Source organism: Myotis brandtii, unplaced genomic scaffold (genome assembly GCF_000412655.1).
Source record: "Myotis brandtii unplaced genomic scaffold, ASM41265v1 scaffold328, whole genome shotgun sequence".
Lineage (NCBI taxonomy): Eukaryota > Metazoa > Chordata > Mammalia > Chiroptera > Vespertilionidae > Myotis > Myotis brandtii.
This window is the reverse complement of record NW_005362626.1, coordinates 280,296-304,130: the sequence shown is the minus strand read 5'-3', so window position 1 is coordinate 304,130 and position 23,835 is coordinate 280,296. Positions and strand designations below refer to the sequence as shown.

General features: G+C 43.9%; 1 protein-coding gene across 1 annotated transcript in view; it reads right to left on the bottom strand.

Moving 5' to 3' along the window:
* Positions 1–23,835, bottom strand: part of NNT (nicotinamide nucleotide transhydrogenase) — a 92,991-nt gene that overhangs the window by 14,308 nt on the left and 54,848 nt on the right. The window contains exons 13-19 of the mRNA XM_005871035.2: positions 23,581–23,726; positions 21,655–21,850; positions 19,638–19,871; positions 18,409–18,569; positions 16,489–16,668; positions 9,689–9,848; positions 8,091–8,172 (exon numbers count right to left, since the gene is read on the bottom strand). Coding sequence (XP_005871097.1) covers positions 8,091–8,172; positions 9,689–9,848; positions 16,489–16,668; positions 18,409–18,569; positions 19,638–19,871; positions 21,655–21,850; positions 23,581–23,726 — 1,159 coding nt within the window. The remainder of the gene's footprint in view (positions 1–8,090; positions 8,173–9,688; positions 9,849–16,488; positions 16,669–18,408; positions 18,570–19,637; positions 19,872–21,654; positions 21,851–23,580; positions 23,727–23,835) is intronic.

Sequence of the window (23,835 nt, the reverse complement as noted above, 5' to 3'; positions counted from 1 at the left end):
ACAATAGAGACTGAGGCAAACAATTGTGAACACTAAACTCAGTGGGAATTTGGTCATAACTAATATTAGAATACAAATTTACTTTAACAGAGTCAAATTTCAAAAGGCCATCTTCAACCCTTCCACAGATACTATTAGGCAAAAAGTATTGTTTCCTGCCCAGCCGGTGTGGTTCAGTGATTGAGTGTCAACCTATGAACCAGGAGGTCATGGGTTCAATTCCCAGTCAGGGCACATGCCCGAGTTGTGGGCTCAACCCCCAGAGTGGGATGTGCAGGAGGCAGTGGATCAATGATTCTCTCTCATCATTGATGTTTCTCTCTCTCTCCCCCACTCCCTTCCTCTCTGAAATCAATAAAAATATATTTTTTTAAAAAAGATTCTCCAATCCAACCACTTCCTAAGGTAGGAATCCTTTATTCAGAATTATAGCAAGTAAACGTGTACAAATTGTTGAGTCACAAAACAGGCTGTAGCTCCCCCTTTGAGGCCATAAAGAGTCCCTGGTATGTGCTACACACGATTATATGTTTGCATGTGCAATGCTCCAACCTGAGAAGGGTCCATTGAAGTAATAAAAAGATTTGTTACTACTTTCAATATTTTTTACTCATTGTGCATTTCATCTGTGAAAAATATGATGGGATCTGAAAAAGGCAGGTTTCTTTGGTTTATTACATTCTGATCAGAATTTCTGATTGACAGTTATAGGTCACTTATTCAAAGTGCAAGAAAAAGCTATTTTGTAGTAAATGTAGTTTAGAAGAAAACGTTATAAAATGTGAAGCAGGGGACATTAAATGGGGCATAAATTAATCCTTGCTGATGAAAAGGCGGGGACCAGCTGGGTGGGGTTAGCCCATCCATTTGAGGAGGAACCTGGTAACGAGTGGAAAAACTGCCTGACGAGGCAGACCGTGTCGACACAAACTGATTAATGAAGAAAGCTACAGAATCAACTTTCTGGCAAAGCTTCTTGGGCTAAAGGACAGACACCCAGCTTTCTAAAATTGTGAAAGTCCTTCCGACCAGCAGTGGCCCAGACGAACTCACTCATACAATTCCAAATGAAAAGAAAATGTTCGTTTAATTTCCTAGCGCTTTCCAACAGCCAGAACGAGAGAACATTATGTACCTTTCTTTTCTTTTCTTTTCTTTTTTTTTTTGAAGGCAAATAAGGGCCGAGCTGCTACTCTGATCTGAAATCTGGTGTTCGTCCATGGCCTGCCTTTCTTCAGGAAGAAAATCATGAATTTGTTAACGAGCTTACAAATAGGTCTCAAGGGCTCCATTTTTCTAGGACAGAATAATAGGACCTGTTTTATGACAAAGGGCGGCGGTCACATTTCCCATGGGCACATGTGGCCTGTGCCACAGAAGCCACACAAAGAACAAGAAGTCTTCCAAACAGGGTGCAATCGGGCGATCTCGTGCAAACACTGACCGTGTCACAACACGACCTTGTCCACGTGGAGGAGATTACTACAGATTGGGCCCACATCTGGCTCTTCCATCACCAGAAGGGAAACAGGACTATGAAGCAATTTTATTTCAAAACAGCCAATGAGGCGATGGAGAATGATATCAGAGAAAACATGAAACATCTAGTCTGCCACTAATGTTCTAGAATACTATATTCTGACATAGTGCAGAGATTTAGTAGAAACTGTACCGAATTTCATCTTTCTGTCAGAAGAACTACTAGTAATGATGCTGCTGAGTGGCTCTTGAAGTGCATGCTAGTGAGCAGCCCAAAACGCACACTATACGCGAGATACGGAAGAATTTGGACCTGAAATGAGAAGAGGCCTTTTGTTTATTTATGTTTACTTGAACCTTATTGAAGAGAATCAGCTCAGAGAGTTTCTTCTCACTAACACTAGGACTAAGAACCCAAAGTCACCCTGATGGTCAGAGGCCCTGGTTTCATCGGCTGTGAGTTTTTCCCTCAGACCACAAGGGCTTCCAAGGGATGAGTCTAGAATGCACGGCTTTACGAGACACCGAAGTCACAGGCTTCTAACACAGCCATCTGTGCTTCCCTCCATATCAACATGCAGGGGACAGTATGAAGCCAAAGGAAGTCTGGTCAACAGTCAGAACCTGCGAGAAGAGGCCACTTCCTAGGCCAGTGATGGCGAACCGTTTGAGCTCAGCGTGTCAGCATTTTGAAAAACCCTAACTTAACTCTGGTGCTGTGTCACATATAGAAATTTTTTGATATTTGCAACCATAGTAAAACAAAGACTTATATTTTTGATATTTATTTTATATATTTAAATGCCATTTAACAAAGAAAAATCAACCAAAAAAATGAGTTCGCGTGTCACCTCTGACACGCGTGTCATAGGTTCGCCATCACTGTCCTAGGAGCATAACAGACGCCTTCGATGTGAGAGGTTCTTGGCGACTCTGCACGTAGGTTGAACTCAGATGTGAATGAAGACACAGACTTGCTTTGGTTTGATTCCCAGTCAGGGTACGTGCCCAGGTTTCGGCCTTGATCCCCAGTAGGGGACATGCAGAAGGCAGCCAATCCATGATTTTCTCTCATCATTGATGTTTCTACCTCTCTCTCCCTCTCCCTTCCTCTCTGAAATCAATAAAAACATTTTTTTAAAGAAAATTAAGCAGTGATTAATTGTAAAAAAAATTACAGCTCTTCCTAAGAATTATTCATTGGCAACACTATCTCTGCTTTATAATGAAAAGCCGATCATAGCAATGCAAAGACTGGGAAATAACAAAAAGAGATGCCTGTGCTCTTGTAAGATTTTCCATAAAAAGCTTGCAGAAATCAAGCGTGAGTTAGGTGAGCTCCAAAAGTGTTCTGAGTCACTGGGAAGCGACAACACCGTGGCCAGTAAAGAAAGTCTAAGTCAGTGGGCTTTCCCGATGTTCCCAACGAGCCCTGTCCTGAAACACCTTGGGCCCCGCTGCACCTCAGCTCCCGGTGAGCGTGTTCTGACTACGGCCCAGGAGGGAGACGGCAGTATCTCTGCATCCATCACGGCCCATGAAGTCACACAGACGGGCTGGGTGACAGATGCAATTTTTCTTGGCGCCACTTGGGCATCACTCATTGATGACAGTCATATGTCCACACTGGCCCGTTTCCATGAGGGCTGTGTGCGAGTATGTCACCACATCTGGATGCTGGGTGTGAGGGGGTCCTGAGGCTCAGAGCTCCTAAGCCAGAGGCCCGCAGCTGTGCTCCAGGAGCCCATGGGAATGCCCAGTGATGAAAGGACTGAGGTACCTCGACTGCAAATGCAGGTTTCTCCCTTTAAAGGGCAAGGTAACCACGGCAGCAGCCTCCTGTCCAGACAGCCGTCCGCCTCTGTAAGAGGAAGCCAGCATCTACGGATTTGCACAGCACGCGTGTCATAGGTTCGCCATCACTGTCCTAGGAGCATAACAGACGCCTTCGATGTGAGAGGTTCTTGGCGACTCTGCACGTAGGTTGAACTCAGATGTGAATGAAGACACAGACTTGCTTTGGTTTGATTCCCAGTCAGGGCACGTGCCCAGGTTTCGGCCTTGATCCCCAGTAGGGGACATGCAGAAGGCAGCCAATCCATGATTTTCTCTCATCATTGATGTTTCTACCTCTCTCTCCCTCTCCCTTCCTCTCTGAAATCAATAAAAACATTTTTTTAAAGAAAATTAAGCAGTGATTAATTGTAAAAAAAATTACAGCTCTTCCTAAGAATTATTCATTGGCAACACTATCTCTGCTTTATAATGAAAAGCCGATCATAGCAATGCAAAGACTGGGAAATAACAAAAAGAGATGCCTGTGCTCTTGTAAGATTTTCCATAAAAAGCTTGCAGAAATCAAGCGTGAGTTAGGTGAGCTCCAAAAGTGTTCTGAGTCACTGGGAAGCGACAACACCGTGGCCAGTAAAGAAAGTCTAAGTCAGTGGGCTTTCCCGATGTTCCCAACGAGCCCTGTCCTGAAACACCTTGGGCCCCGCTGCACCTCAGCTCCCGGTGAGCGTGTTCTGACTACGGCCCAGGAGGGAGACGGCAGTATCTCTGCATCCATCACGGCCCATGAAGTCACACAGACGGGCTGGGTGACAGATGCAATTTTTCTTGGCGCCACTTGGGCATCACTCATTGATGACAGTCATATGTCCACACTGGCCCGTTTCCATGAGGGCTGTGTGGGAGTATGTCACCACATCTGGATGCTGGGCGTGAGGGGGTCCTGAGGCTCAGAGCTCCTAAGCCAGCGGCCCGCAGCTGTGCTCCAGGAGCCCATGGGAACGCCCAGTGATGAAAGGACTGAGGTACCGCGACTGCAAATGCACGTTTCTCCCTTTAAAGGGCAAGGTAACCACAGCAGCAGCCTCCTGTCCAGACAGCCGCCCGCCTCTGTAAAAGGAAGTCAGCATCTACGGATTTGCACAGTCCTAACCTTGTAAAGAAAACGTGCCTGTCTCCTGTGAAAAGATGACGACACCCGAGGCAAAGTCAACAAAGTTCCTGTGATTCCCTTTAAATAAATAAGAAATCTTCACACAGAAGCGAGAAAGGAAAAACGATGATAATCCACTGTCATCGTGTTAGCAAGAATCGTTCTCTTCCGTTTAAAGCAAACGCAAGATTTGCATAACTTGTTACAAAGCCAGTGTGTTGAAAATTCAACCTACTACAGTTTTAAAAAAAAAAGAAAAACTATAACACACTAACATATAATTATATATCTCCCATTAATCTTAAATCAAATAATCACTTTTCCCAAGCAGTGTGACAGATGTCATCCCAAAACAGTTTCTATTATGTCCCCGTGGACAAAAATGCAAATTTTAATGAGATCAGAAACGAACATCCATTTGTCTTCTCCCTTTTCTTTACAGAGCATTTTTTCCTTCCTCTTATTCTTTTTCTTTCACGTCCTGCCAGCAGTCGTTGATGCTCCCAGCTCTGCGCCCACCCCTCTAACACTGGGCTGAGTTCCCAGGACGGCTGGCCACCGTAGGCTGGTCAGTGGGCACGCAGAGAACAACATGAAATGAATCATGCCCTTCCCTAAGGATAACGGAGGCCTGGAAGCCATCTTCCTCTGTTTTATTAGATTGGCCGCTCATCTCCTAAACATCTACATGGTGACAGCAGGCGTTATACTACATGTGATTTTCACAAGCGGACTGAGTACAGAAAAACACTTTCTTTTAGGAAAGTGATTAAAGCTTCTGTAACACATCCTTTTCACTGGTAGGTCTGCGAACGCTTTCCGGGGCGACTGTGACCACACAGAAGCAGAGTTTCGTACCCTACGTGAATGTAGGAGTGAGTTACCGAAATGAGACTTCTTATCATAACGACAGGTTGCCAGTTGTTATGACACGCACTGACCACCAGGGGGCAGACATTCAACACAGGGGCTGCCCCCTGGTGGTCAGTGCACTCCCACAGGGGGAGCACCGCTCAGCCAGAAACCGTGCTCACAGCTGGTGAGCGTGGCTGCGGTGGCAGGAGCCTCTCCCCACTCCACAGCAGTGCTACCAAGCGGCCGCGGCAGGCAGGCGCAGCAGGCTGGGATGAGCGTAGCGGGTCACCAGGCCCCAGCTTGGGCTCCTCCCTGGCCACCTGCCACTGGGCGCACTGTTATATCCCCCAAGGGGTCCCGGATTGTGAGAGGGCGCAGGCCAGGCTGAGGGGACCCCCTACCCCCCCAACCCCCCACTCCCACCCCATGCACGAATCCATGCACCGGGCCTCTAGTGTGAAAATAAAGAAACAACGTCAATGACTTTTCTCATCGTCAATCCGCAATTCACCGAAGATGATCCTACATGTGGGAACCACTACATCCCAGGAATGCTGGTCCTACCACAAAGTAATATTTTAACTCTTCACATTTTAAAAAAACACAGACTTTAGATTGCCAGAAAGTAGAGATAGGAGGAAGGAGTGAAAGAAGGAACGGTGGGGAGAAAGAGAGAAAGACTATGCAGCCAACGCTCAAACATTTTAGATAACCCTCTGGTTTAACCACCTGAGGCCCTTTTACCACTGTTAGTTAACAGTGTGACATTCAGGCGAAAACCCGGACTCTGCGTGCAGTCCAGCAGGAACCCTGCCCGGCTCTAGGCACGCTCTTGGGCCTGTTTTCTTATCATCTGCCCCAGACAAGAGTGAAAGACTGGCATCTGCAAGGAACTTTCATTAACAGACAATTTTCCTTAATTATAGCCTTACCTCCTCTCTCAAGTCAACGCCACTGCTAGAGGGTGGCTTCCCCGGGACACGGCATTTCCCTTCCGAGACATGCAGGGCCCTGCACAGCCTCCCAGTAGCCCAGCTCCAGACTACGGAGCCAGGGTGCGTGCACAGGGCAGACACAAAGGGCTACGAGGGTCATCCCTTACCTCCCCATTGTTCCATCCCTCACACCCTCCATCCAGGGCCATGGAAAGATCTGGAAATGCAGTGCTCCGCTCGCCACCCGCCTGCTGCCCTCCCAGGAGCAAAGGCCTCTGCCCAAATGGCAAGTGGCCGCAGCAGTGGTTGCGCTAATGCATATTTCAGAGAGTGGAAGGTTTATAACAAGGGAAGCCCCAGCAGTCTTCTCCCCCCTGACGGGGTGAGCTACATGAGTCCACCGTTAACCAGCCCACAGGTTCCCACGGGGTCTGCCTCTTCACTGACCTCTCCTTTCAGGCGTGTTTGGTCAAGCAAGGTCACCTGGATGACGGGACCCAAGGTCAGAGAGACGGGACTTCTGGTTTTCCCTGTTAATAATTACCCTGGAATCCCATATAATAAAATTTCCCTCTGTCACCTGAACCTATTTTTAGGTTTGATGCTATTAGACAGAAACAGCAAAAACTAGGTAGGAAGACTACGGTTATGAGAACAGGGGGGTTTGCCACTTAAGTTCTTTCCCTAAGATTACATGAGCAAAACTCCACTTTAAGAAACAGTCGTGTCTCACCACTGTGCTCTACACCTGACACTAATAAAATACTGAATGTCAACTGGAATTGAAAAATTTTCTTTTTACTTTTTAAAAAAATGTTTAAGTCAATTTCTTAGGCGAAGCCCATCAAATGGCCACCGTTCTGGAAGGGTGCAGATCCAGAACATTCCATTTCCACAGAAAGGTCTACTGCACAGGGTTGGTCTAGACCAGGGAGGGGGAACCTTTTTCTGCCAGGGGCTATCTGGATATTTATAACATCATCCTCAGGCCATACAGAATTATCAACTTAAAATTAGCCTGCTGCCCTAGCTGGTTTGCCTCAGCGGATAGAGTGTTGGCCTGCAGACCGAAGGGTCCCAGGTTCGATTCCAGTCAAGGGCATGTGCCCGGATTACAGGCTCCTCCCAGGCCTGGGCCCTAGTCCGGGTGAGTGTGGGAGGCAACCAATCGATGTGTTTCTCTCGAGTCGATATTTCTGTCTGTCTCTCCCTCTCTCTTCCACTCTCTGAAAATCAATGGAAAAAATATCCCAGGGTGAGGATTACAAATAATAATAATAATAAAATATATTTTTTTAAAAACTTAGCCTACTACATTTGGTCAAATATTTAATGAACCTACTCCTAATGCCTTCGCAGGGCCAGGCCAAATGATTTCACGGGCCTTATACACCCACAGGCCGTCCGTTCCCCACCCCTGGTGTAGACTTTGACCTGCTCAACTTGGTGTCTGAGCCCATCGCTGGACCAATGCTTCTGTTCCTACCGTTCAAACCCACAGGTAGAGAGACTGGACCCTCCGGGGGTCACCCCTTTAGTTCGTTATGGAAGAGTTTCTCTGAGCATGGGGAGCAGCAGAAACGGGGGTGGCTGTTCAAGCGTCAACTGACAGCTATGGAGCAAGTGTTCCCGCCACATAAAGTGAATGGTGAACTCGGCCACACCACAAAGAGGGGTTGTCTCCAGGTGGTGGGACTATGATTACTTTTTGCTTCTTCCTACTTATATGTGTTTTTCTGATTTTATTCAATAAGCACACATTCCTTTCTTGTCAAATAGAAACTGCATGCAAGATGACAACAAAAAGGAAACAGTCATCCACAAGGAAGCCATCGGCGTTGCTTGCACACACACCGCGAGCCGAGCGCAGGACGTACCTGACTTTCTTGCCCTGCTCCGTGAGCATCTTCACCAGGTCGGCGATGGGGTACTGCGCTTTGGCCGCACACAGTCCGTAGCCTGCGGGGAACGCCAAGAACACGGGAGAATGCGGTTTTATTTTGAAATTCCTCTCTGGATGGAAACATTTTTATGCCCCAAAAAACCAATCCATGAATAGGACTAAAAATGAAAGCAAACTTATAATATGGAATTTTTAAAATACTGGCCTAAATTCCAACTTCAAATTCTAATGGTCCCTCCTCAGTCTTGTGCAGGTCTCATACTGCTGGGCACCCTCTCCCACACACCACCCACACGCTGTGTTCCCTCTGTCTCTCTCTCTGTCTCTGTCTGTCAGTCCCTCACATCTTCCCACCTTTCCACTCCAGCACCGCTTCTCCGCAGGTGACACCAGGCCTACTGTGAGGGAGATGATTCTTTCCGCAGGAATGTTCCAGGCATTCTAGCAAATGCAATGTGCCTGCTCCCACACAGAGCTGACAGCAGCCGCCCTGTCTCTGAGACAACCAAACCCCAACCCAAGTCTCCAATGTCTGCAGAAAATGATGCTGGCCCAGGTGAGAAGGCTTGTACCTGAACACCCAATTATGCTAATGTTTACTTATATCTTAGTATAGAACCAACCAACCAACTACCCACATGTCAAATCAACAGATTTGCTTTACAGAAAATGCCTATAATATAACATGACAGAGTTAAAAGCTTAATCTGAAAATAGTATGTTGCCTGTAATACCACAGCATTATCTTCATAGTGAAGAAGAACTAAACTCAACTTCAGAAAAGAAGGAAACTGCCCAGCCAGTGTGGCTCAATACTTGAGCATCGACTCATGAACCAGGAGGTCACGGTTCAATTCCTGGTCAGGGCACATGCCCTGGTTGCAGACTCGATCCCCAATAGGAACATGCAGGAGGCAGCCGATCCATGATTCTCTCTCATCACTGATGTTTCTATCTCTCTCTCCCTCTCCCTTCCTCTCTGAAATCAATAAAAACATATTTTTTTAAAAAGAAACTGAGGCCTGAAGAGATCAAATGGCTTGGTCAATGTCATGTCGATTGTCAGAAGCAAAATTAAACCAAAATGAGATGCAATGACTCCCAGACCAAGCTCTTTCTACTAGACGACGTAACCTCACCTTGGTGGAAACCACAGGAATCGCAATGATTTTTTAAATATTTGTTTTTAAAAAGAAAGAGATTAACATTTACTAACACTTGCTGAGCAGGTTTAAGAGTGAGCTACTTTCCTATACTATATCTAACTTAATCCTGACAACGGGCCCAAAGATTATCAATGAGGAATAAACAACCAAGACTTGAAAATGATTCAACATTGGTACAGAATCACTGGAAGACATGGCTAGAACCACGTCATCAATTTATAGAATCTCTATGTGATCTCCAAAATATTAACACAAGCTGAAAATTCTCAATACCTTTCACTATATAACAATAGGGTTGCTTCTAAGTTCCCATTATGTTTTCAAAAACAAACAAGTGCCGGTTAGATGTTTTCCTATTATAGGAAGTTGTTAGTGTAATCAATGACAATGCCCTTTTTTTTTGTACCTGGAGTAATAATAATGCTACTAGCTTCTCGAATCATGTCGATGGCATTCTCCAGGTTGATTTCTGTATGCGTGCCAGAAATCTCCATGGGTTTTCCACCAGCTGTTGAAGTGGTACCATAGCCTCCAAGAATCACATTCGCCAGGGAGCGATTCATTGCCTGGAAAGCGAAATTACTCGCGGTGAGAGTTTAACCCGCATAACTTTTAGAAAAATGATCTGTATATATGATATTCAGAAATATTCCATAAAGAGGTATATGTGATCATCTAAAACATTTTAGCCGCATAATTTGACCTAGCTTCTGAAAATTATTTCAAGAGTTTAAATGAAGATATCTGGGAAACCACATCCTTTTCTCTATAAAATCAAGTACACACGAATATATCTTCAGTAAGAGAGTAAAGTTTGTTAAGGCATTTCATGGAAAGTTACCGGTAACATTAAGAAATTAATGAAAACCTCAGACCGGTTACTATCACTTGCACATGGATCGAGCAAGTTGTACCTCCACATTCACATGTATTTCACAGGAGGACAAGGCAGGCACAGGAATGTGAAATTTTACAAGGTGACTAGAGACGCTCAGGTGAGTTTCACTGCCAGCTGAGAGCTGTCCAGAAGCGAGCAGGAGGGAAGGGGCAGGGATGCCTCTCATTTAGAACTCTGCTGCCCTCTGCCGTCAAGAAAGATAAATGTAGATGTTGATAGGGTCTGACTTTCCAAATGAGCTCTGTGAAGCTATAGTAGAAGTGACTGGACTCATTACTAGACTCCTAAAATATTTCATTTCCAAAAAGATAGATGAGTGAGCGTATACATTTTTTTAGTAAAATAGACACCCATCCGTTTAACCAGAAAAAAAATTATCTTGGGGGGGAAAAAACAATAGGAAGGCACTTCTAGTTGCTCCTTTACAATCGCCCAACAATGTGCCATTCGAACACCACCACGGAAGCGTGCCGATAACTGATCGGGTCCTGAAAACAGTTCATGTATGGCCCTCTCAAGGCGGGCGGTGGAAGAAGCATGGAAAGACAAGAAGCCAGATGTTCTGAGGGATCAACTACATTTTAAGACGTCAAATCCCTGTACATGATCAAAGCAGTCATTCCACATAATCACCACAGAATTTCTCACTTCAAAAAAAAAACTCCCAAAAAACTATTAAACCCTATTTTAAGGGTTGTAATAAACATATCATTGATCCACTGTTTATGCCACTTGTAAGCTATATGAGTATCAATCTTTTACTTTTTTTCAAAAAGACACTTGATTATTTAAAAGCAAAAAGCACCTGGAGATTTGCAGACAAATAACACATCAGAGAGAAGCACATGACCTTCGGGGGACAGGCCCGTGAGTGGCTGAGGGGACAGAGAAGAAGGGGCAGAGGAAATGGGCAGAGAGCCACATGTGACAAAGGGCAGCAGGCCAACAACCTGAGTTGCAAAGATGATACAACAAAATGTCAGAATTTTTCAAATTGTTCTTTTGACCTAAGTTCACTGATGAGTACAACATTCACATTTTACATAGCTCAAAGTCTTGTAAACTTGTCTAAGATTATCCTATATAATAAAAGCCTAATATGCTAAGTGTTGGGTCGTCCGTTCAACCAATCAAAGTATAATATGCTAATGATATGCTAAGGCCACTCAACCACTCACTATGATGTGCACTGACCACCAGGGGGCAGACACTCCGACCGGTAGGTTAGCTTGCTGCTGGGGTCCAGCCGATCGGAACTGAGCGAGACAAGCCTGACACACCCTGGAGCCCTCCTGCGGTCCCTCCCCGGCTGGCCAACCTCCCGCATCCCTCCCCGGCCCCCATCATGCACCGGTGGGGTCCCTCAGCCTGTCCTGCGCCCTCTCGCAATCTGGAACCCCTCGGGGGATGTCGGAGAGCTGGTTTTGGCCCGATCCTGCAGGCCAGGCTGAGGGGCCCCACTGGTGCACAAATTCGTGCACTGGGCCTCTAGTAACGTATAAAATAAAGCCCAGAATGTTTTCATGTATATTATTAATAGATAAGAAGGGCAGAGAAATATTGAAGTAATGCTTTTATGTTCATAGTCCCCATCTGACATGAAGTTTTAAATGCTGAACACCACTTCCTCTACTTAAATCCAAGGTTTAATGAAAATCTACATAGTCATACCCGAGACTTCCCAAACATTCAATATTTATTGATTTTGATCAATTCTATCTAGTTTTGAATTACAGGATTCTGAAAATAAATGACCAAAAATAGTTTCCACCAAATTTTTGCCCTTACAAACTGATTCAAAGACCTATTTCAGACATTGAGATATTTCTATCATAGATAACTTTTTGTTGTTGCTCTTAATCCTCACTCAAGGATAATTTTCCACTGATTTTTAGAGAGAGTGGAAGGGAGAGGGAGAGACAGAAACAGCGATGTGAGAGAGACACATTGATTGGTTGCCTCCTGCACACACCCTGACCAGGGCCAGGGAACCTGCAACCAAGGTATATGCCTTTGACCAGAATCAAACCAGGGACCCTTAAGTCCAAGGGCCAATACTCTATCCACTGAGCCACACCAGCGAGGGCCATAGATAACTTTAAAAAAAAAAAAAAGTCAAACATACAAAAAGACTCCATCCCCTGCATCACACAGTCCTGTGAAGGGACAGAGGACAGAGGGACATGACTCAGAGACAGATGTAGATGATAAAGCCCTTTCATCTTACTGGACTTAGAAGGAACCATTTTTCATTTCCTATAAAACTGAGTGGAGGAGAAGGAAAGAATATCTGAGGACATTTAACTAATGTGGACCCACTTCGGATGGCATCTTAGGGAGGAAAACAGGGAGCCACACAGTAGTGTAACAATCAAAGTCTACTTGTTAAACACGTATCCACAATTATATCACCATTAAGCTAATTCCATGCGGTCTCTTAAAAACGAAATATTCTTCATCTCTGAACTTGCCATTGCGACATCATATTTTCAACAAATGTTTAGGGTTTAGGGCTTTGTTTTGTTTTGTTTTTTCTCCTTTTGGCTTGCTCAAGTGATTAATGAGACTATCCTGTGACCACTGACCCCAGATTGAAGAGCTCCCAGCTCCAAGACAAAGCATTTGCAACCCTGTCCAAGACTGTGCCTTTCAAGTTATTAAGCCCTATAATGAAAATTGTATGCTACAGTAAAAAGATCCTTAATTCACGTAATTCTAAGCAAAATGTAAGAAGAAAACTCTGAAAACAAAGGTCATAAAATGGACCAAACCAAAGCAATAATAATATATATACCATTGACTAGCATCTCTCATTTCGATGCTTTGTAGGTGCTAATTAATGGGCTGCAAAGCAAAAAAGAAATTTTTTTTAGTTTGGCTTTCATCCACTTAATTTTATTCTATTTTCATTTGGAAAAAAGCAGCAAAATGCAAAAATCAGAAAATTTGGTCTGAAAATGCTGTTCCATTTTCCAAGTAAACGGACTATAAAATCATAAAGAGGCTAATGTCTAACGACATCTGGATATAAAGCACGGCCTTCATTTGCGCTGGTTGTTGGGACACTGTGGACATTTTTCAGTTTTTATAATCCCGGGTGTTGTGTAACCACGACATTAGGCTCAGAAGACACCCAAAAGGATTGTCAGAACAAAATCCAATTTCAGGGGTTGCTAATTAGCCACTCAGGGTGCATTCCATTCCCTCTCGCATAACAAAAGCATTCTGGTCTGGTTTGGACTCGTCCGTCTCCTTCAATAAATAATAAAACAGTGAAGGTAAACGTGCTGGTAATAATACTAGATATCGACATTTGATAGTATATCTGCTACTACAGCCTATCCGGAGAGGATTCCAAAATATGAAAAGAGCTAACAAATAAAATATTCATCTAATAGTTATTTAACAATTCTTGTATTTCTTTGAATGTGCCAGGTGCTAGGTCAGGCTCTATAAACACCAAAGTGAATAATACATGATCTCTTAAAATACTTTCCCTGTAAAAGGAGAACAGAATTTCCTACCTCCAGAGTTCGGGTGGGGAGTAAATGAGCTAATATTTGTACAGCACCCAGTGCAGCGCCGGCAACATTGCACTCTGCCTAACAACGAGCAGATATTTCCTTCTTATTAGTATTATGAACCACTCTGAGCTGCTAGTAGGCACCAGCCACGAAGAAACAATTTCTTATCATGAACAGGCACAGGCTAAGAATTCTTGAAGATGAATGTGAAAAGTCAGAAACCAGGAAAATGTAGAAGTGAAGACCACTTCTGTCTTCAAAACAGAAAACTACGGCAGCCTTGCTTTTGTCGTCTGTTCTGTAATAAGACAGAGGAGCAGAGGGTTCAGTAAAACGCCTGCTCTACACGTCACCCACCAGGAGAACTTGCAACGAGTCCTCTGTGGAGACCCCTTCATCAATATCAACAGCCACCTTGACCAAGTGATTGTACATAAAGGCAATAACCAACGATGCACCAGGAGAATGTACTGCAGGAAAAAAAGGCAAAAGCAACTAATAATATGGACTTGGGTATGATATAATACCATCTTAGCAGACACCAGAAATGGTTCGAAAGCTGTGTCATAGAATGCATTCAAACATATGCATGTGAGAAGACTATAATTAGAATATTAAATGTGGACAGTTAGGTGGTAATGGGATTATAGATTATTTTATTTTCTTATTCATCCTTTTCTATTTTCTTCCAAATTTCCCACAATAAATGCCTTTTATTTTTATATCTGAATAATTTTTAAGATTAAAGCTTCAACCGTCCTTGAGCCAAAATGACTACAATTTGCTATTACAGAGCATCGATCTGACCCAGTGTGATACTTGTGGTCACATGCAGCTATAAGAATAGCTTGTCAACCTTATACACAGTACAGGAATAACAAATATCTGCGGTACACTGGCAGTGAATGGCATGTCTGAGGCAGAGGAAATAGAAAGGACGTAAAAAAAGAAAACAGAATAAATAGAGAAAACAGATCAAGAAAAAAAGAAATAAAAAAATGAAGAAAAAGATGATATAACACATAAGTAGACATAGAAAAGAGGACTTTCAACTCCTGCCTCTTCTTACCTTATTCTAGTAACTGTTATAGAACTGCTACTATCAAAGCTACTGTAGTCCTCTAACCAAAAATAATAAGAAACTAAATGAAGAAGGAAAGGAAATGGAGAGGAAATAAAAGAGGCAGAGACAGACAAAATTGGACAAATAGTGCTGATACATTTAAGAAGCTGAAGAAAACCCTATAAGAAGAAAAGGAGAAAGGCAAGAAGGTACCCATGATGACACTCCGAGATCTAGGTACAAGTCCTCCGTCCTCCGCCCGTACCAGAATGCCACTGGCTGTGCTAAAATTCCAATCTCTCGTTCAATTTTAAAATCAGTGCTTTGACCAACCATACGTATTAGTGAAAATCTGCTGCCCCCTGCTGGTCATTTAAATTCACCACATGAAGCAAAGCCAAACTAAGGGGAAAAGGTTCATTTTTAGAAAAATTATTTCTAATGTAACTGAATAAATGTTTTCTTCTTCATAAACATTTGGGTTTTAAAATAAAAAACCTCCAAAGCCTGATATTATTCAAATAGGAGACACAGAACCTCCCAGCTTTCCAAAACTTCCTCAACAACTAGAGGGATTTAATTTCAAAACCTCTTAACTTGGTTTTAAACTTGGGCTATCAAATCCTTTGTTTTATAATATGACCAAAGAAAACTAATTTTTTTTATTATAAAAAGACAACTCCAGAATTCAATTAGCAATGAGTTTTTCAATTAAAATATAAGAGAAAATCTCCATTGCCTAATAAGGGTTTTTTAAATCATGTAATAAAAGAATGAAGGTGGGTTAAGGATTCTTTTTCTGAATTATTAATCGGTGTGAAGCTCACATGCTGATTTCACTGTTTCATGCTTGTCCTTTCACAGTCATTGGAAACGATTATTTAGAGAATAGCATCTATAATCAGAAAAAGGTTGCTAGTCAAGCCTTTAATTATTTGCAGGATATCTTCTTGCCATCAAGAAGAGAATTAAAAACAAAAAGGAAGCTAGGAAGTATTTTTCTTGTTAATTTTCTTTCTTTTCTTTTAAAACAAACAAACCATGCTGACCACAAAACTTCAGGAGGGCACTCTCGCAGCTGACCAGTGGGAGTGTCAATTGCAGCAAGCTTTCCCAAAACAGCACGGGAATGTTCAGAAAGAGCCCGTAAAAATGTGCACACCCTCTCCCTTCTATGAATCAATCCTAAGACAAAAATCAGAAGTGCTGAAGATGTATTTATATTCAAAGAGAAATAAAAATCACACAGCCTAACAGGTACAGCATTAGGGGAAAAGTTAAATATATTTTTATATATCCATGTAATAGATTCGTGATGAAGTCCCTTAAAATAATATTGAGAAAGCATTTTTAATAAGAAAATGGCAAGAACATAGTTTGTAAGATTTAAAAAACTAAATGTGAAAGTGTACCTGGTGATTAGACAAGGGAATGCACAGACATGTAATTCACAAAGAAAGAGCAGAAGGAAATAACCCAAAACCTGAAGGAGTTCTTTCAGGCGGAGGGAGTCAGAGATTTTTATTTTTTCATTTTCCTAATTATCTACACTGAGTACTTTAAAAGCAGCCTCGCAAGTTGATTCAAATGCTACACACTGGGATTCCTGCGAAAGAGAGTGAAAGCTGAGGTAGTCATTTTTACCGCAAGTAACAGAAATGACAGAGGCGCCCTCCGGTGCAGAACGCCATTCCCGGGTCTGTCAGGCACGTGTCTCTTACCACACACATGATGTAGGACAGGATGGCCCCGGAGGAGCCGATGAGTGCGCCCACGATGGTCAGCAGGTTGTTGTTGAGCAGGAAGCCCTCGGCACACAGGGCCCAGCCGGAGTAGCTGTTCAGCACAGTGATGACCACGGGCATGTCAGCACCCCCGATGGCAGCCGTCAAGGTCACGCCCTGGGACGATAAGCAAAGCGCGACTCAAAATTAATGCAACACAAATACAGCCTCTGCCCTCGAACAGCTCGGTGCTTCATCATTCCGGTTTTCCAACGACTATCGTTACACACACGTTTCAGTCTGGCCACGACCAGGCACCTCCTGTCTGGCCGAGTCTCCCACAGATACAGCACACGTAAACACTGAACCACCGCCCCCACCAAAGTCCCCCATCCCTAAAAGGCAGTGATGAAAAGCAGGCAGAAACTGGAGAGGAGTCCACCCTTGGAAACCAGGGACGGCGCTGAGTGCATTTCCCAGTTTTTATGGCTTTAGCCTAAGGGCAGGCCCTGTCGTGCCAAGTGAAACAGCTAAAACAAAATACAATCCCACAGTCTCACTCGTTTGAAGATCGGAGGGTAGGGTTTAGAGCGACTAAGGCAGCTGGGAAGTGAGAAAGTAAATTCTGCACAGGAGTAGCCTAGAGAAAGAAAGCCCCGAATTCTGTGCATGAACTCTGCCCACATCTCTGGCTGACTCCTGAACTAGGCATATGCGGGCAGACTCCAAACAATCCTACTGAAGATGAAATAACAATAGATTGTTGAGATGTAAACTGTGCATAGGAAAGAGAGTCAATAATATTGTAGTAACTATGAATGGTGCCTGGTGGGTACTTGAAAAATCGGGGGGAGCACTGTGTGAAGTATATGATTGTCTAACCGCTATGCTGTACACCAGAAACTAAGACAAAGTAATACTGAATGTAAACTCCGGTTGGAATTTTTTTTTTTTTAAGATTGTAGCTGCCCCCTGCCAAAGCGGAGCCAGAATTTGAAATTTGGATCCAGCCTGCTGAGCTGCCTACAAAAACTAATAAGGAAATCATTATAACCAATACACTTTGAAGGAACACAACAGACTCTAAAGTCTCTATCATTCACGATATCCAGGATGCAAGCCCAAATCACTAAACTAGAGAGGAAAAGGGATTGTGGAGAGAAAGATTTTTGCTTTTTATTCCCCGTATTCCTATATACTCTGAGTTTGTTACAATGTGAATATATTCATGTATTGCTAAATTAAGTGAAAACCAATTATATTAGGCCATGAAATATTTTACTCATTCTCATAGAGTCATTAAGTATTTTTAATCAAATTCACCTCTCCTCAAAAGTAACAATTTTTGAAGTTTTACATTTCAATGCACAGGTTTGATTTTGGCACTTTTTTTTTTTTTACTTCTTCTGCCCTGTTAGATAAAAAAAAAATGTCAAAACTATTTTTCTTTTGTTCAAAATAAAACAAAAATCCATGCTATATAAGTTAAAATAAAAACAGATCATCAGTGGTTATATATAGAATTTTAAGTTACTTAGTGTTCGAAAGGTTCTGTGTTGAAATCACAGCCAAACTTTTAGGATTACATAAAAATCGGTCTCGTTTTGCCCAGCTGGTGTGGCTCAGTGGTTGAACGTCCACCCATGAAATAAGAGGTCACAGTTCAATTCCCGGTCTGAGTATATGCCAGGGTTGCTGGTTCGATCCCCAGCAGGGAGCGTGAAGGAGGCAGCCAATTGAAGATTCTCTCTCATCATTGATGCTTCTATCTCTCTCTCCTTCTCCATTCCTCTCTCTGAAATCAATAAAAATATTTTTTAAATAAAATATATCTATTCCGTTGGGGGTCTTAAAGAGATAGAACTATAACTAGACTATACTCTGATAAAATACAACGAGTTCCTCTCCAGCTCTTACCATGATGGCAGAGAGCGCCGACACGGAGCCCAGGCAGAGGATGCCCGTGCCGAAGCTGGGGTCCAGCATGTAGGGGATGATCCCCCCCAAGCTGGCCGTCAGCAGGCCCGCGTTGAGCATGTGCCTCCCGGGCAGCAGGAGGGGCGCGGAGTTCAGGATGCCTGGAACCAAGCACAGGGCAGTCAGAACCGAAGAACCCCTCCCTCACAGTGTCCGTCCTCTAACCCTAAACTACCAAAAGGCAACATTAGAATTAAAACATGGTATTCGAAACATCACTTCCTATCACCAGATACTGAACCATCAAAGCCAGCTCGAGTTCTTCCTCAAGCAGAAAACTAGCGGAAGCAGGAAACGTATGCCTCCATGTAACTGTGCCCTACTGGCTCCCACCACACGTCTTCACTCTGGTCACGGAATCCTGAAAAGTCACTTTTCCCGTGGGACCAACACAGAAGTTAAATGTTGTCGTCTTCTTCCTTTAAAACTTCAGAACAACGTCCTAGCACACCTGCATTCCTGATTCCACTGAGCCCGGAGCGGAGGGGCTGGTCTGCTAGCTGTTTGAGGACGAAGGGTAAGACAGATTGTCTTCGGCAGGAAGTTCTTCCCGTGATGTTTAAGTTCCATGGAAAGTCCCACTTAATTTTAATGAGTTGATTACTGAGAGGCAAGACCAGATTTTTAAATCACAAACTAGTTTCTCTCGAGACTCATTTTTTCCATGAAAACCCCGGAAGCAGCCTAGGTGGGGGGTTTTCTTTACTTCTATTTTGATGTGTGGTTTTAGCAGTAGCAAAAGTTGCCAAACTGGAGCCCAGAAATGCGTATTTGTTTTCAAGGCAGGTGCTGTATGCTCATCACACAAACGTATTCAATGAGCTCCCCTCTGTTCAGGAAGCCAAGGATTATGACGATGTCACTTGGTTCACATGTATCAGCCAACGTCAGTCACTCCCTCTGCGCACATTTCTGTGTCCTGGTTTCCTGCACTAACTACACGCAGAAGCAACAGCTCCCGAGCCTTGCAAGACTTTATATATAAGACTTGTAAGGATCAATGAAGGGAAGCACCTTCGTGGAGAGAAAAAAGGCTTATATATTCTGAGTGCTACACAAACGCTTCACCTAACAGGTTCTACTGTTTAGCTACTTTCTGAAATTTTAACAGGCCCTCCCAGCCCCCTAAACAATAGATACTCACCTCCCTGTGGTGCCGACTCACTTACCCTGCAGTTTTCCGTAGGCAATAAGGGAGCCGCTGAAGGTGACCCCGCCGATGTAAGTCCCGAGGTAGGCCACGATCTTGGTGAGGTTTGCCGCTACGTCTGTAGCGAAATGCGGATACTCCACAATGTACTCAGCGACGCAGGTCAGCACCGCCGCCAAGCCCACCAGACTGTGGAAAGCAGCCACTAACTGAGGTAAGTCCGAAATCTGGATGCGTTTGGCAATTGTCAATCCTGTCGGGAAATGCAGGTCAAAGAGAAATTAAAACGGGACAGACCCTGAAGGAGGAACCACTACAAAGGCCACCCTTAAGAGGCTCCCTCTGTGTCACCTGTAAAGAAGCATCTGCTTCCTCACATGGGCTAGCGGTGCCCTGAGGGGACTGTATAGGCGGTAAGGACACTGGCTACATACACTCCTTCAAAACAGCAGGTTTTCTCAACAAACCTAGCCAAGGCCCAGCTCCAGAGCGTCTCCTCCCTGCACAACCTTCAAAGATGGCCCTGGCCTAGCACATCCTCAGATTCCTTAAAGCTCCAGTTAAATCCCCTGAAACTCTCCCCGCCAGCATGGATACCCCAAGCCTGGCACACAAGAACCAGCTGGACATGAAGAAGGCCTAGGTTTTCAGTTGGGTGGACAGGGCCAAGTCCAAAGGTAATGAAATGCAAATATCTGGGTAATCAATGTTCAAATCAGGCGATTCTGAAGGAGTTGCACAGTTCTGGCCAGGTGATATAAAAGTGCTGAGCTCATCCTATCCTATATAATAAAAGGCTAATTGCAAATCGACCGAATGCGGAATGACCGGTCACTATGATGCATACTGAGCACCAGGGAGCAGACGCTCAACGCAGAAGCTGGGCTCACGGCTGGTGAGCACAGCAGCAATGGCGGAAGCCTCTCCCGCCTCCACAGCAATGCTAAGGACCCCGAGGGGTGATGTCTGACTGCCAGCTTAGGATATTCCCCAAGGGGTCCAGGACTGCGAGAGGATGCAGGCCAGGCTGAGGGATCCCCCACCCCCACCCCAGTACACGAATGTCATGCACCAGGCCTCTAGTGTCTAAAGGTTTTCCTGCCTGAATCCCCAGCACAGGCACCTTCCTTCAGGGTTTTTCAGTCAGGACAAAATGGGGCCGAAAGCTAATGTACTGATAACTACGTATTTAGCCACCAGCTCCTCAGGATAAAAACATTTGTGTGTATAAATACACACACAACTTTTTACTCCTATCAATGGAATGGAGCACACAGTTTTCAAATAATAATAAAGTATACAATTCTCTTTAGTGTAAATGCCATACAGGCAATTGATTTTCACAGAATGCTTTTGTTGATTTTTGCCAAACTCTGGTGCCTGCAGCCAACCTAGTGTTTGCTGATGCCTTTGTGTGGTTCCCACGTGAATGCTGGTTGGTAATTTTGTTAACAGTAACAAACAAGACGAAAGTGAAGCAAGATGCATGTGAGAACTTGGCTCACTGTCAACCGTGTGAGCGACGACTTTGCTGGATCGCACACACTAGAAGGATACTGGCCCAGTTTTTGTGCTATTCACAATATAATGGCTAAGGACACAACACACTTTTCAATTGAAGCTGTGTTATCAACATTTTCTCCAGCGCTTTCTCGGGTCTGGACAATCAACAAAACAGTTAAGTGAAACCATGGCCAATGTCAAGCCACCAGAGTGGTCATTAAACATGGAGTTGGGAAGAGATGAACAGTAGCCCATCCATCATTAGACAGCATTTCCACCAGAGACAATAAACACAGACAACCTCAAGAGCCAAATAACAAAATCTAAAAAATTAATTAGAAAAGTATGGATAGCATTATTACCTTTGTTTCTACTATAATTTATCTATTTTCTTTTGGTGAATAGTCATCACAATTGGTATAATTCTCATTCAAACACAAACACTACAACATTTACAGAGTAAGTACATCAACTGAGTCAAAAGTGAGAAGGGAGCATGGGTTTGCATGAAGGCAGAAGCCCACAGTGCTTACCAATGGTGCCGCCCAAAGCCATGGCTCCCGACATCTGAGCCAACAATTCCGGGCTCGGGTTCAGGCCTCCAAGGGTGGCTGCCAGGCCTCCAGCCACGCCGATCATGCCCAATGCATTGCCAAGACGAGCAGTTCCCTGGGTGGAAAGGCCGGCCAGGGCACCAACACAGCACAGACCTGAGCCCAGGTACATGATCTTTCCAGAGGAAGAGGGAGAGGGAGAGGAAGAGAGAGAGAGAGCGGGAGAGGGAGGGGGAAGGGGAGAGAGAGAGAGAGAATATCAAAACTTTCAGTCTATTAACACAGGAAAGACCGCTTGTGAGGAAACGTGATTCTCTAAAAACAACTTTAAATGCAGACAATAGAGAAACCACTATGAGCTCTTCTTTTAATATTTCGGTATATTTTCCTACCCATTAGGGATACTAAATACTCTCCATTGTACTTGCAATTATACCATTCATGTAAATTGATTTCTTCGGGATTTGATGGCATGCACAAATGCATATGAAAGTACCTAAATCTAAATTATGTCATTATGGGATCTAACCAAATGCTGGAAAGGAGGCGACCGCTGACGCTGCCTGTGCCAGGGGACCGGGCCACACACTGCACGAATGTTGTAACTCCGTCCCATGAGATCCCCGGGAGGAAAGAATCTTCAGCCTCATTCACAGAAGAGAAAACCAAAGCCTGAAGAGGTTCCATAATGTTTCCAAGGTCAGCTGATCGGTGAGTAGCAAATCTGGGTCAGACATGGGTCTCTCTGACTCACCGCTCCAACTCTTCTCAAAAAGAGATTGTGCTCATTCAACAAATGCTACATGTTGGAAGCAGGAGAAACCAAGGGAGACGTGATCTGCCTGCTGTCTGGGAGGCTGCAATCCAGTGACCGTCATTGCAAAGAAACGGAAAATACCAAGCTCAAAGTTGAGTATTATAATTACATGTAGACCTTTCAAAGTTCAACTAGGTTATTTGTTTTGTTATAGAGTATTCATTTGTAAACTATCTTTTTAAAATTAATTGGCATAACATCTCCTGATAACAAGAGATGATGTACTAGATTTTAGGGGGGAAAGTAAGAAAAGGACTAATAGTACTTAATAATATACTTTTTCAAATGTATTACTGATTATTTCATTGCATCCCTACACCAATCCAGCCCGGTGCAAAAGGAGGATGGGCCCTGACCGGTTTGGCTCAGTGGATGGAGTGTTGGCCTGTGGACTGAAGGGTCCCAGGTTCGACTCCAGTCAAGGGCATGTACCTTGGTCGCGGGCACATCCCCAGCTGGGAGTGTGCAGGAGGCGGCTGATCGATGTTTCTCTCTCATCGATGTTTCTAACTATTACTCTCCCTTCCTCTCTGTAAAGATCAATAAAATATCTTTTTTTAAAAAAAAGAGGATGCTAATAACCTTCTTGACTATTTGTACATGTGGAAAAACTTGGGGACAAACAGGGGGACCCACATTTGCACATTCAGGGAGTGGGTCAACATGGCTCTAGAATCCAGGGTCAAGGGCATGTACCTTGGTCGCGGGCACATCCCCAGCTGGGAGTGTGCAGGAGGCGGCTGATCGATGTTTCTCTCTCATCGATGTTTCTAACTATTACTCTCCCTTCCTCTCTGTAAAGATCAATAAAATATCTTTTTTTTTAAAAAAAAGAGGATGCTAATAACCTTCTTGACTATTTGTACATGTGGAAAAACTTGGGGACAAACAGGGGGACCCACATTTGCACATTCAGGGAGTGGGTCAACATGGCTCTAGAATCCAGGGTCCCGATGCTTTATTTGACCAAGATGTTTCTAGAGTTACTGTTGTATCTGCATGATAAAGTGTGGATATTGGTAATGAGAATGTTACTCCAATTGAGGGAAAAACTGGCAAAAATAGCAACTTTCCGAAGAGTCTCTTACTTGTTCAATGTTATAACCGCTGGAGAGGGCAGCTAAATATCCTCCAACAAAGGTACCAGCAGGGAGCAGATACAGGTAGTTGTATTCCGGGGGGTCAGTGGGACGCTTAAACATGTCCAGCATCCTCTGAGTCACCAGAAAGCCACCTTATCAAATAAATATAAAACAGAGAGGTTATCTCATTGAGCAACACCATTGTTTTAATGTGCTACAATTTTTCTATTTTAAGCACCTTTATCATCTATGGATAAATAT